Below are 13,462 nucleotides of genomic sequence, written 5' to 3' on the forward strand. Positions count from 1 at the left end.
TAATATAGATAGAAATATTAGAATGTAAAATATAAGGCAATACAATATAAGTTGAAGAGTAATAAAGATAAAGTGAGAAGGGCATAGAGTGAATGTCATATTCAGATTTTCTTTAGAAAAGAGAAGAATAAAACAATCGGAAACATATATATTATTGAGAAATAGGTCTTTCGTTGATAATTATTTATCAAAATAAAATTAGAAAAGATCGGTAAGCGGATATTAGAAAAGACAATAAATAAAGGAAAATATCCCGAGAAATCATGCAAATAATTAATTAATTACCAAATGCAAACAAAACTAAACCAGTCAAAAGAGGATTGAATCGCGTGGCAAATACGCGCAGCTCAGAAATATTGGTCAAAATATTTAGAGCGAAGTTGTCAATCCGAATAATCACCGTCCAAAAATTTGTAATAGTTTCCATATTCTCTCTTTTAATTCTTAAGGCAACATCAATGAATTATTAAAAACTTACTGTTTTTTTTTTTTTTTTTTTCTCTTTCTCTCTCTATAGACCTGTAATCTTCACCAATCACTCTCGTTTTTAATCTCTTCCTCTCTTTCTTTTATCAAAGTTCTTAACTTTAATCTGCCATCGTTTCTGGATTCTGTTTATTTCTAAGTTTGGAGCTAAACCAAAACAGGAAAACTTGTTCTGTTTTTTTTGGTCAACTAAACAAAAAGATAAGAGTCTTTAACAGAACAGAGAAAAATGACTGTAGAGCAAGGAGCTGGAGAAGCTAAAGACCAATTTCCAATTGGCATGCGGGTTTTGGCTGTTGATGATGACCCGACTTGTCTCTTGGTGCTTGAGACCTTTCTTCGTAGATGCCAATATCATGGTTTGTTCTTTCAAGTTCATCTTTTTTTTTTTTTTTTTGGTATTGTTTCATTGACTTGTTTTGAGTTCTTAAACATGGGTTTTTGGTTTCTTGCTTTGTTGTCAATGTTTCGCTGTTTATTTGGTTAATAAGCTAATTTAGCTTTAGATTTTCATATGTTGGTTTAGTTAATAATAAGATTTTGTTCTTCATCCGGCAATTATGTAATTAGCGGTGCTAATGAATATGAAATCTGTTGCTAATTAATGATTTAATTGAAATCTCTTGCTATTACTAATTACTTCCTTTTTGTTCTTTAAAATGCATGTATGTTTTTGTGTAATCTCTGTTCCATTTCTTTCTTTTGCTAGATGGGCCCTTAAAATATGCCTTTACTTTAAAAAGATTTCATTCCTCATTATTGTGATTTTTACATTTACGCTTTTGAATCTTTACTGTCTTTCTCTAGCTTTCTATATTCAGTTTACTTGTTTTGTAATTATTGAAATTGTTGGATCCACTGTGTTGATTGCTCGTGCACTGTTGTTGTTGTTTTTTCTTTTTTTGCTTTATGGAATTAGATTTTCCTTTGGTCCTTGTTCGTAAAGATTTTAATAAATTCCTCTCATCTTAAATTTCCAATATCTATTGAGCATGCCTGATTATTGGATTTTCTTTTCTTAATTATCATGTGTGAACATCGATTTTGAATGGTTCAATTGATAATGGTGCTTGTGGAATTTGACAAGTTGGTGTTATTCAATATGGATTGTGCAGTTACCACGACAAGTCAGGCAATATCAGCATTGAAGATGTTGAGAGAAAACAAGAACAAGTTTGACCTGGTTATCAGTGATGTTCATATGCCAGATATGGATGGTTTTAAATTGCTGGAGCTCGTGGGGCTTGAGATGGACCTACCTGTCATAAGTAAGCAAAAACACTACACATGGTCTTTCCTTGGTTTTTGTGATTGAAGATGTTTTACAGATTTTTTACATGTACCACTATATTTCAGGAAACATTTGAAACTTCTCAATTTGTTAGATTTTCAAGTTCACAATATTGTTAACAAGTTCAATGTTCTGTCTGTTACTCTTGAGTAAAACCTATTCCGTAACCAAAGCTAAAAACTAGGATTAGCTTCTTCTCAGTTCTATGATTTGGATGAACATAACTTTCCATGCTTCTATTAGGCTGTAGAACCCTTTTTGCTACATGTGTTTGTTTAACCAGGTTATCATTCTAATTGAAATGTTGAATGTCTGTAGTGTTGTCGGCATATAGTGACCCAAAGCTTGTAATGAAGGGAATTACTCATGGAGCTTGTGATTATTTGCTGAAGCCTGTTCGAATCGAGGAGTTAAAGAACATCTGGCAACACGTAATCAGGAGAAAAAAAGTTGATAACAAGGACCAGAATAACTTTGATAACCAAGACAAGCTTCCTCGGGGGAGTGGTGAAGCTACAGCTGATCAAAAGCTTAATAAAAAAAGGAAGGACCAGAATGAAGATGAGGATGAGGATCGCGATGAGCATGGACATGAAAATGAGGATCCCACAACTCAGAAGAAACCTCGAGTTGTTTGGTCAGTGGAGCTGCATCGCAAGTTTGTTGCAGCAGTTAATCAATTAGGCGTTGACAGTATGTCTTTATCTCTTATCAGAAAAGAAGTGTTTGAGATGTTAAACTTTTCTTGCTCAGCGGGTGATACTCAATTGAATCATGTGTGCTTGCATTTGTATTTTTGCAGGCATGAGCAGATATGTTTTGCCTTTCCTTCTTAGCCTCTTTTCACAAATCTAATGAATATTGTGGATTTAATTTCAAGTGATTGGGAAAAAGTATTCATTTTCCATTTGCATTTATTTGTTTTAAACAATCAATTACACCAAAAATAATCTTATTATTTAACATCTAACTGTTAAATATTTGATCTGCATGCTGAATCTATTCACAGAGGAAGCCTTTCATTTCGCTATCATTGTTGTGATTGTAAATTTTCAATTTGTTTATGTTTTTAATTTTTGATGTAGAAGCTGTGCCTAAAAAGATTCTCGATTTGATGAATGTTGAAAAGCTTACCAGAGAAAATGTTGCGAGCCATCTCCAGGCAGGCATTATACACCTCTCCTGTCTCAATTAAAAATAAAGTAATATTTTATGTAGCAGCTAATTGCATTATTTTGTTGTTGCAGAAATACAGGCTTTACCTTAAAAGGATCAGCACTGTGGCAAATCAGCAGGCTAATATGGTGGCAGCTTTAGGCAGTTCAGATGCTTCGTATTTACAAATGGGTTCTGGACTTGGATTCCAAGGTATAGCTGGAGCTGGGCAGTTTCATAATGCAACTTTCAGACCTCTTCCTCCAAGTGGGATGCTTGGTAGACTGAATTCTCCTGCTGGTCTTGGTATGCGTGGTCTTCCATCTCCTGGTGTGATTCAATTGGGTCAGTTACAAGGCACAGGTCACTCGAGCAACAACCAAAGCCACTTCCAGATGGCTGTACATCCTGGAAATGCTGGAAATGTACTTCAAGGGATGCCAACTTCATTAGAACTTGATCAAATACAATCCAACAAAGGTGTTACCTATATCAGAGAACTTCCTACAGATATTAATGATGCAACTGCTTTCTCTGTTTCCGGTGGCTTCTCGGATACAAAGATAATGGTTGGAAGCTCAAACAGTTCTTTCCTTGGTGCTTCAAACAAACCTCTGATGTTAGAAGGGAACACTCAAGGAGCTCAAGATGGTAAAGAATTCGGAAAACATTCTTCTCTTACTGTGGCCTCGTTAGACTCAGGATTTTCTTCTCATCTTCCAGATCCCGGTAGATGTAATGACAACTGGTCAAGTGCTGTTCAGTCGAATGGGGTCCAATCAACTTCTTTTGCCTTAAATGATTGCTTTAGGCAAACTACTCTACATCCTAATAACAGCAGAGATAGCATGTCAACAATGGGTTTGCAAAATGGGAATAATGCTCCTGATATCTCTTCTATTTCTACACTGCCAATTCATCTGCAGGAGTCTAAGGCAGATCTACAGTGCCAAATAACTTCAATTAGAAGTAATGCTGGACAAATAATTAATAATGCCCCGCAAGGGTGGGATGACCAAAGGCAAGATTCTATGTACCACTCAAATGCTGTACATAGCTCAGTAAACACTGCAAATCCTATTCCTGGCACTGGCACTCTAATGGGCCATAGTTTAGACCCAAAGAACACAATTTTTCACAGAACCACAAGCTTCAATTCAACGAGACAAACAAATTTTATTGATATGCCATTGATGAAGCATAATGACGTTGAAAATTTGTCCATGGAGATACTAATGAGATCAAATGAAGGGTATGTTATGGCCCAACAGAAGCTACAGAGCAGTTATGTTTCTGATAACTTTGGCTCCTTGGAAGATTTGGCAAATGTAATGGTGAAACAGGTAAATCTCCATATCCATGATGCAACTGTTCATTATTGTGTTAAGATGTCTTTATTGCTTCTGTTCATCTTGACTCTAAATGATTTAGGTGTAATATTACTAGTTTTAAGCACTTAATGAAAGAATCTGCTTAGTGTTTGCTAAAGGTAGGTCAAAAGAAAAATTTCTGCATGACTTAGCAGCTGCTGCCATTTTTTTAATTAATTTAAAGTTAATATCAAAATTTGCATGTTCTGGCATTTTCTAACTGAAGGTAATAAAAGTTTTAGTTTGTCAATCACAAGGTACTGGATTTCATGGACTTGTGGGTGGATGTCTTTTCATTGAATTACTAGGAGGTTTTTGGTTCATAATTACAAGTTTACTGCAATATCAGCCACAGTTACTATTTTGTTACCGCACTTCAATTTTTCTTTTTGAAGTTACTCTCTGATGAAATTGCTACTCTGTTTTCTGTTTCAGAATCTATGCATAATTAGTAGTGATACAAATCTAACAAGTACTAGTATGCCTTTTCCGAAATCCTTTTGACTCCATAATATGTGTTTTATTTATAGTTCTGTCAGTTAATTTCATTAAAGACTGTTGGTTGATTTTTCAGCCATAAGCAGCATAAATCTGTTTATCAAACTTGGTTACCAATGTTTATTATTTATTGTTAATAATGTAATGTGATTTTATAATTTCTCTTTGGGCTAGAAACCACATAATGCAAGTTGTGAGAGTTTAATTTTTGTTGCAAATTACTTCTTTGGTCATATTCTGAAAGTTTGCTAACTCACTAGGGTAGGAGTGAGTTTTGGATGTGTTTAGGGGGAGATTGTCAATCCAGGGATTTTGACCATGCTGTCTGCCTGGTGTTCTTGAGTTCTCTACAAGCAGTGGCGGAGCTACGATGTAGTTGCCCCCCTTATTTTTCTGAAGGAAAAGAAATTACCTCTATAAGTAACATATAAATCTGACTTTGTCCCTTGTAGAATTACTATTGTCCCCTTACAGTTGACCCCTTATTTTTTTCCAATAAGGATGTTTGTTATTATGCCTCCCTTGATTTCAGATCCTGGCTTTGCCCCTATCTGCAGCCAGCCGAAATATAACTATCATGGTATCGTTGTCATGGTGTTATTTCAAAGTATTTTGTGTAGAGAGGTACTCCTACCATTTCTTGATGGCCTGCATTAACACCATGGCCTACTTAGATATTTGAGTCTTCCTTGTAATTTGTAGGGGTCTTGCCAGTTATACAGCTGTCACAACTAAAGCCTACTCAAAATAGATTTCTAGCTGCCAGCAGCATCATGAACTGGCAATCAATTTTGAGGGAGCAAGAAGAATTGAATTGCGTGCGGGGGGTTTTGCTCCAATTAAGCGAAGCTGCCTTCTGCTTCAGAGGATTGTTAAATTTTGTCAATTGAGTTGCTAACATCTTTTTGGAACTGTACTACTAAATTGAACAGGACGGAGAGAAGGAATCCTGGTACAGATAGTCGCTAAAAGATCCACTGTTTCCCAGCATTAAATTTTGCTAACATGCTACCTTTTGTGTATGCGGAAAATGTTACCCAAAGTTTCTCTATTCCAAACAAGGGAAGCTGTTTTCACCTCATCAAGAAACTCCTGTACATGACTTTCACCCCATACTAAAGAAAGAAAAAACGATGATGTATGTGATTTCTGTTTTTAATTATTTTTATCAGCATAGCATGATTTTCATGTATGGTTGAATAATTCCAGCAATTTTTATTGGTTATGTTGTGTATTTTCTCTTGGTTTTCCATGTAATATTTTCTCTTACTATGTTTTGTTAAAAATCAATGAAGCGCACTCAGCACAGTGATCATGTGGCTTTAAACTGCTTGGCCATCTGCTAACCTGAATTTGATGGTGCAGGAGCAAGATAAGGCGGGATTAACAGAAGGAGAATTCCAGTGCGGTGCTTATTCTCTTAGGACATGCATGTAAAGGAGATTTTAGCTGCTAAGAGAGAATGATCTGCAGTAGGAGCATGTTTTTCACCCTCATGTAATTGATACCTCAGTAGTCATCTTCGATCATTATCCCACTTCTTTTTCTCTAGAAAACTGTATGTTCCTAGAAGTTGTTTCTATTTTTAGCAGAGCAAATTCTTGTAGTTAATTTAGCAGTAAGTACAATCTGTTAAAAACTTTCCAGGAACACCTTTAGTTTGTAGAAAATGCATACTCTTGATCATGGGCCCATGAGCACATTATGAGGATTTTGCTGCTTGTTACATGCTTTACTTCCTCTTTTGTTTGTTAGGTGTTCTGCATTATTATCATTATCTTGAGAAGAGGCATTATTTAACGTAGAAGAAAAGTGACTTCCGCTGTTACTGATTACAGGTTGCCTTGTAACAAGAGACGGTTCATTGTCTGTCATGCATCTAAAAACTCTCTCTTACACAACCAAATACAATTATTGATACAATATGAGACATCATTACCATAAAATCACTTTTTTGTTTTCTTTATGGTCTTCTCACGGCCTCCTAAAGTTCATCTTAGACAGAAAAAGAAAAGTCACACTGACATGGTACTCAAGATTATTAAGGCTCATAGCACATTCATGAGGAAACAGTGAGAGAAAGCATCGAGAGCCTGTGGAGGCAAACCAATCCTCACATCAATGCCCCTGAAATCAATTGGATTCTGCATAAAATAAGCAACCTGAGGAATTGGAGAGACAAGAGGAGATGCATAGGCTGCATCTCCATGTAGAAAATCAACCTTGTGGAATGGCATCCTTGTCCAGTCTGAGACTAATGTTAGCTCCTTCAGGGGAGGCAGAGTGCCTTTTGGTCCTTGATCTAGTGCCTCCGTATATGCATTCACATAGTCTCCATTAACAGTGTTCTTGGCTTGTTTTATCTTCTCTATTATGGCTTCATGGCTTCCTTCTTCCAATTCTCCGGCTCTTAAGGTAACCGATACCAGAACATAAGCATTGCCGCTGAAACCTTTAGGCAGTGAGGGCACCATCTTATTCCTTATATCCATGGAAAATTGCAGGCACACCATTCTTTCTTTCTTTACTCCTACAGCCTTTGTCCTGGCCTGAGTTCCACGTTCAAACAAGTGTGGCATTCATTTCAAGATCATCATATCACGCCAGACTCAAAATAATTTCTTGGAAAAAGGGTCTGAAAATTCGAATTTTTAAATACCAACTCTAAATTGCAATTTTTATTTTTTTTCCTTGGATAAAAAAGACATTTCCTTCATGCAGCTCCAAATCATAATCATAATAATCTTCATCACGCATATCCATATGACTCTTACGGCTACTTCTTTTTTTCTTGTAAAATATTGCCAATGAATATTTAATTTTCATGATGATCACCTAAACTTGATATCGACATAATCTTTTTAGGAGGAAAGATGATATAAGTTTTGGCTAGCAAACAAAGAAACTGGATAAACAAAAATACCCGAAATGACAAACACAGTTCTTTCTACAGCTTTATTTTCAGGAGACTTGTTTTATTTATTTTTGTTCCTTTTTCGTTTGTTTATTATGGAGTGGAATGCAATTATCTACCTTGGAGTCCTCGTTGACAGACTGCTTGTTCTTTTGCTCCTGATTCATGGGTACTTGTCTTGCCCAGATCACATGCTAGGCTTTTGGCTGAAGGTGTAAGGTTTTATAGACGATAACAATTAGATCATTCAGTCAATTTCAATTTGCGAGGCTTTGTCACTCAAATGATTGTAAATCTATGTAGAGTCAGCTTCATGATGCAAACGCTGTCTCCTTATCAGGTTAATTAAAAATCATTCATCATGTCTGCACTAATAAAGTGATTGTTCATTGTGCTATATATTGATATGATCATTATCCTTTGGCCTAACCTGCTCTCTTCCTTTTATATTTTGGTAAAGTTAAGTTAAGTTCTCTTAGAAATATCATTCGAAACACTAAGATCAATTCAACTCAGTCCTAACATTAGTGAGATGTGACTGCAGAAAGTCAGGAGCTCAACTCCTGACAGCCCCTTTCCCCATCATTGAAATTTTTTCAGTACCAAAAAAAGTATTAATGTCATACATGAAATTGATTATATATATCCAAGAGAGATTAACTTTAATTACCTTCCATAGGTGAGCAGTGACAGCCTCGAAGGATGTACATGAGAAGCTGCCTCTCTTAGCACCCAATATTTTCATCTTCAAGTTTTCAATCATTGCACCACTCAGATGAAAAGTCTTTAGAACATATGGGTTTTGATCTCCAAACCGCCCTTGATCTGTAACCAGATTCTGATCAGCAACAACAACTTGTTGTATCAACTGATAAAGATGATCTATAGCTGCAGCTCTCATCTTAGCCTTTTGAGCATGAGAGTTACCCACTAGTAGTAATGGCCCTCTCTCAAGAACTGGTTTTTGTAGCGCAGGATTACTACCCTTTGCTTTCATAATTGCAGAATTAGAAGCCCATGCACATAGAAAATCAAAGGTGGCTGGTCCATCAAATAAGGAGTGGCTCGTGCCTACACCCACCGAATAGCCTCCACAACCAAATTTTGTCACCTGTACATAAAGCAAATAATGAAAATCAGTTGATAGGACAAGGATTAACTACCCTTTCTTTTCTCCTTCTCATTCCTTGTTTCGTTATCTGTATTATATATGTTGTCTATGATGTGTATATATGTTGATCTTGTGGCCATCATAAGAAATTGGAAAAAAGTATTTCTGCCATGCATATAAATAGAGGACATGGGGATGGAAATTTGATGTCAAATAGCTGTAAGTTTCACCAACAACCCAAGGACATGACCTGAAGTGCATAAACATGAAAGGATTAACGTATAGATGAAAATATCTTTGAAACCCTAATTAATGAAGCCCTAGGGTCAAAGTTATTGAAACATCATATCGATCACTGGTAAGGCTCCTGCTCTAAACAATGAGATTTCCTCTCAATATATATAGAAAAGGTAAAACTTGAAAAGATACACCCACCTGAGCAACAACCAAAGGCATATCAGAGAAGTTTCTGCTGAAAACTGGTTTAGAAACCAGTTTTTCAAAGAATTCACTATACTGAGAGAGGTCACCAAGCTCTGAAATTTTTATTTGTGTCACTGCCTCGGTTAGGATTGCACCTTCATTGTTGCAGCAAAGGTTTAGTTTTCCATCATTTGGATTCAAGCTCAACCTGCCGGCTGCGGGGTACCAAACCGACAAGGTCTCTTCCAAGCCAGATTTCAAGCTACTAAAAACTGAGTCGAATGACAAGTTGTCATAAACATGAGAAGGTTTATAAAAGAAAACCAGGTACATGAGCATAGGACACTGCCTATCCAAGTTGGAAAGGTTGAGAATTCTATGAGGGTGAAGGATTTTTGGATATACAGAAACTTTTTTTGTAATAGCAACTGTTGCTATACGATTTTCATGTTGGGAGGCCATGGAAAAATGTAGAGTTAATCAGCTTGTGTTCTTCTTGTTTGAGCTAAAAGACAAAGAAAGAAGAGAAGGGTTTGGAGATCTGATATAGAGAGAAGGAAGTGAGCTATTAGATTCCTAGGAGCCAGCCAATGTGTCTCTTTATGGATTGAATTATGTTGTTTATGGCTTTAGGAATGATTTATGAAACACACACACCCACAATATATATATATATATATATATTTGGGAGAAACGATAATGTAATAGCTCATGAATTTTTCTTTCAATTGATAATTAATAACTCATTAAATGAATAATTCTACAAAATTAATAAAATAATAAAAATTTTATAGAACAAATCACTATTTCAATTACTTGTATTTTTCTTTTATTATAGACTAATACTATCATTTTTACTTTAATAGTTACTTTGCATGGTATGTAAATAATATTGAGTAACTAGCCGACTGTATTATCTGGCTCGCACTGGAGAGACAATGACCCACTACCTGTCTCTCTACTGTCTAATAAGATTGAGATTAACATCTATATGTAATGGACCCATAGGTCTATGTTGTGGGATCTTGATGAACATGTAATCTAAACACCCAGAGTTTCCGGTTAGCCATTCATGTTTTTTGTCCCAAGTGGTTCGATGTTGATTTTTCGACTTGTACAGAGCTTTTGATTGAGTCATGCGGGTGCTGAACTATATTATTCTATAAGGTAGAATGGACAAATGGGTCATGCGAGTTTCTGATATATATATATATGTAAAGGACAGACAAGACATCCCAAGATGTATTTGTATTGTATTGTACTTGCAAATTTTTCTCTACATTTTTATTAGTCTCTATATGATAAATTGATTTCTCATTCAATGATTAGTTATTAGTTTAACTCTAAGATCCACCTCAACTCTTTCTTGTCATAGCCTATTATTCTCTTTCAAAGAATCAAGTTGTTTTTCTTGCTTTAATTTTTTAATTTATTTTTATGACGATTCTCAAAAATTCTAAATGTTTATCTCTATTTTTAGTTAACAATTTTCTTTTTGCATGTACAAGGGAATGACTTGGTTACTTCCTGTGTATTTCACTTGACGATTGATTGAATAACATATATTTATTAAAATAGTCACTTTTTACATTTAGATTACATATGTTTTAAATTTTATAACAATTATTTATATTTATTACTCATCTAATATTGAGTGCCAAAGTAGCAAAAAAAAGTTTCACAAGGAAAATCTCAATATGCAATATTACATTTTTAGACCATTTTCTATAATCTTATTTAAAAATTAAATCATACTTTATCAATTGGTACACTAAATAATATAAGTCTATTATGACTTGTGGAGAAAAATAAAATGAAAGCATGATAAAAAAAATAACTATAGAATGCACCATCAGAACTTCTGAAACATGTTTAACTTTATATCCTTGTTTTTTACCTCACAAATTATAAATTATAAGTAGTTCTTAGTCATTTTTTAAATTTAGATAAATTAGTCATTTATTTTGTGCATTAATTTATATATATATATATATATATATATATATATATATATACTTTTATTACACATTATAATAATCTCGTACAGTATAAATTAACCCATAGACTTCCTACCAAAAAACAAAAGAAAAAATTACAGGCAATTTAATCTAATAAACTAGAGGTTGTACCAACATATATATAGGATACCAAAACGTTCAATTACTTCTATTATTTCTTTGGTTTTGGATTGAGGTTGAAAATTAGTATTATCAAAAAGTTCAGCTTACTATTATTGCTAGCTCCTGCACACATAACAAATATTTAAAAAGGGAAAAAAGGAAGCACCCCAGAAGACTATATAGATATATATATAAGAAAGCCACCATAATAAAGGAAAATAACCTTTGTTTTATGTGTATTCTAAGGCCAAAAAGTAGAGTTGAATAGCAAGAACAAGAAGGGAAGATGTGGGGATAAGATTGTTGGAAAAACAGGTTGGCATGTCTCAGAAATCCCATGAGAAAGAGGAAAAAAAAAAAAAAAGAGAAGGTTGGGAAATTGCTTTATAAGTGTAGCAAATAATCATGCGTTTATTTGAAGCACAGGCTTGTCTCTTCTTGTCTCTGCTTTCCCAGCATTTGCCCTATTTCCAGCACCTCCCTTTCTTTCTTTCTTTCACTCTCCTTTCCCTCGTCTATGCATTGTTTATTTAATTTGGCCACACCTTCTGACCTCTAATCTATTATCAGCCTATTATATATTGTTTGGTTGATTGATTCTCATCAAAGGAATGTATTCTTTTTTCTTTCTAGTGGCTAGTGCTTCGCAGCTTTTTAGACTTGTATACTTTGTATATTACAAACTTAAAACTTTGCATGTCAAAATTTCATGCTTAGCAAACTTTATATTTTTGTTAATTAATGCATGCAAGGGGATGGATGAAGTACCCATATGCCATGCCATGCCATGCATAGGCATTTCTATAATATTTTCAAACCTTTACTTACCATTGAAGATATTCCTGAGTTGATTTATCATTCTTATTCTTGACGTTCTTTTCCTGGAATCCAATTCCCAAAACTAAATATATATTATATTTTGTGGGTAAGAGTCATCCTATTAATTCCTGTCTATTGTATTCAGATAATATGCTAATAAGCACAGCAAGTACTCGATCCAGTGAGGGGGAACTTATTAGGTAAAAAGATACATTTATGTAATATATAATGAGGGCAAAAGAATGAAAATTGAATTGTAATCTTGATTGGCAAGAAAACTGAAATGCTGTGGGCGCGCTAATTTCTCAAATGAACCACTCCTTCGAGTTTTTCATAAGCTTCTAAACACACAAACAAGGATACAATGAAAATGATACCTTCAACTCAGGGGCACAAACCGATTTCTGGTTGAACTAACGTCAAGCTTTTTATTTCTCCTTTTTTCTTTTTTTAATTCTTACTTATATATATACAATGTATTTTATATTTTAAAACTGATATATATTTAAAATTAATGAATATATATTTTAATTTAATATATAGATAAAGAGCGTAGGATTTGAGTAAAATTTAGAAAGGAATGCACAACGGGATGATGCATAAGGAGCAATCACAGAATTAGAGTGGCGCACCAGTGAGCACAGGAGTACGCTTTCGGTTGTGGGAAGTAAATAGTAATAAACTTCTTAGTTAGTGGAACTCTCTATTCTTTTCTTGTCTCTTAACTTAAGGAATGAAATGTTTGCAAATAATAATAATTCGTAGAGACATTTATAAAACCAGAATAGAAATAAACATAGAGAAAAGGAAAAAATGAGGATTCTGTTTCGATGGAGTTGCAACGCATAGATATTCCGCTCTGTTTTTCATATTATATAATTCTTTATACCTGCTTATAAACTATTTCAGTTTCATAAAAACTCAATTATATTATCTAATAAGCTGAATTTGAATAAAATATATAAATTTGTCACATAAACAGTCAAGCATGAATTATTAATACTCGTATTCTCCGATTAGTGAGATAACTTATTGATGAGTTTGTTAACTAGCTCATTTGCAGGTCGAAATTATAAGTAGCTTGATAGCTAATATGTTGATATCATAAAATTATATAATTTTTTTTTTTCTTTACATATATTAGGAGCTGAACTTGAATTTATCAAGCTAATGAAAAATCAACCTTGAATTGAATTCAAGTTCATTTGTAGTGAACCAAACTCAATATTTAATCGAGCTCGAGTCACTAAAGATGAGCTTAAAGAGGATTAGAGC

General features: G+C 34.3%; 2 protein-coding genes across 6 annotated transcripts; one reads left to right on the plus strand and one right to left on the minus strand.

Moving 5' to 3' along the window:
• Window positions 1-333: 333 nt before the first annotated feature.
• On the plus strand, window positions 334-6,535 carry LOC8274205 (two-component response regulator ARR12). Of its 5 annotated transcripts, none has more exons than XR_007215104.1 (8): window positions 334-845; window positions 1,602-1,754; window positions 2,096-2,470; window positions 2,866-2,939; window positions 3,025-4,275; window positions 5,061-5,424; window positions 5,503-5,938; window positions 6,166-6,535. XR_007215104.1 is itself a non-coding variant. In XM_015717066.3 (6 exons), the coding sequence occupies exons 1-6, from the start codon at window positions 716-718 to the stop codon at window positions 6,235-6,237; spliced, it is 2,058 nt and encodes a 685-aa protein (XP_015572552.1). In that variant the 5' UTR covers window positions 347-715; the 3' UTR covers window positions 6,238-6,535. The 5 variants fall into 5 exon arrangements, 1 of the variants encoding a protein (XP_015572552.1); XR_007215103.1 differs by having other exon boundaries at window positions 338-845; window positions 2,863-2,939; XR_007215105.1 differs by lacking the exon at window positions 5,061-5,424 and having other exon boundaries at window positions 342-845; window positions 2,863-2,939.
• Window positions 6,536-6,664: 129 nt separating this feature from the next.
• LOC8274204 (brassinosteroid-related acyltransferase 1) lies at window positions 6,665-9,891 on the minus strand. Its single transcript, XM_002515400.3, has 3 exons — window positions 9,261-9,891; window positions 8,385-8,825; window positions 6,665-7,349 (listed from the first exon to the last, which is right to left on the minus strand). The coding sequence occupies exons 1-3, from the start codon at window positions 9,708-9,710 to the stop codon at window positions 6,849-6,851; spliced, it is 1,392 nt and encodes a 463-aa protein (XP_002515446.1). The 5' UTR covers window positions 9,711-9,891; the 3' UTR covers window positions 6,665-6,848.
• Between the last annotated feature and the right edge of the window lie 3,571 nt (window positions 9,892-13,462).

The sequence above is a fragment of the Ricinus communis genome, chromosome 3 (genome assembly GCF_019578655.1).
Source record: "Ricinus communis isolate WT05 ecotype wild-type chromosome 3, ASM1957865v1, whole genome shotgun sequence".
Taxonomy (NCBI): Eukaryota; Viridiplantae; Streptophyta; class Magnoliopsida; order Malpighiales; family Euphorbiaceae; genus Ricinus; species Ricinus communis.

Coding starts and splice junctions, on each gene's coding strand:
- LOC8274205 (XM_015717066.3), top strand. CDS start 716: ATGACTGTAGAGCAAGGAGCTGGAGAAGCTAAAGACCAATTTCCAATT. Junction 2,471..2,862: donor TAATCAATTAGGCGTTGACA/GTATGTCTTTAT, acceptor TTTTTGATGTAG/AAGCTGTGCCTAAAAAGATT. Junction 2,940..3,024: donor ATGTTGCGAGCCATCTCCAG/GCAGGCATTATA, acceptor TTGTTGTTGCAG/AAATACAGGCTTTACCTTAA.
- LOC8274204 (XM_002515400.3), bottom strand. CDS start 9,710: ATGGCCTCCCAACATGAAAATCGTATAGCAACAGTTGCTATTACAAAA. Junction 8,826..9,260: donor TGCCTTTGGTTGTTGCTCAG/GTGGGTGTATCT, acceptor CTTTATGTACAG/GTGACAAAATTTGGTTGTGG. Junction 7,350..8,384: donor TCACTGCTCACCTATGGAAG/GTAATTAAAGTT, acceptor CGTGGAACTCAG/GCCAGGACAAAGGCTGTAGG.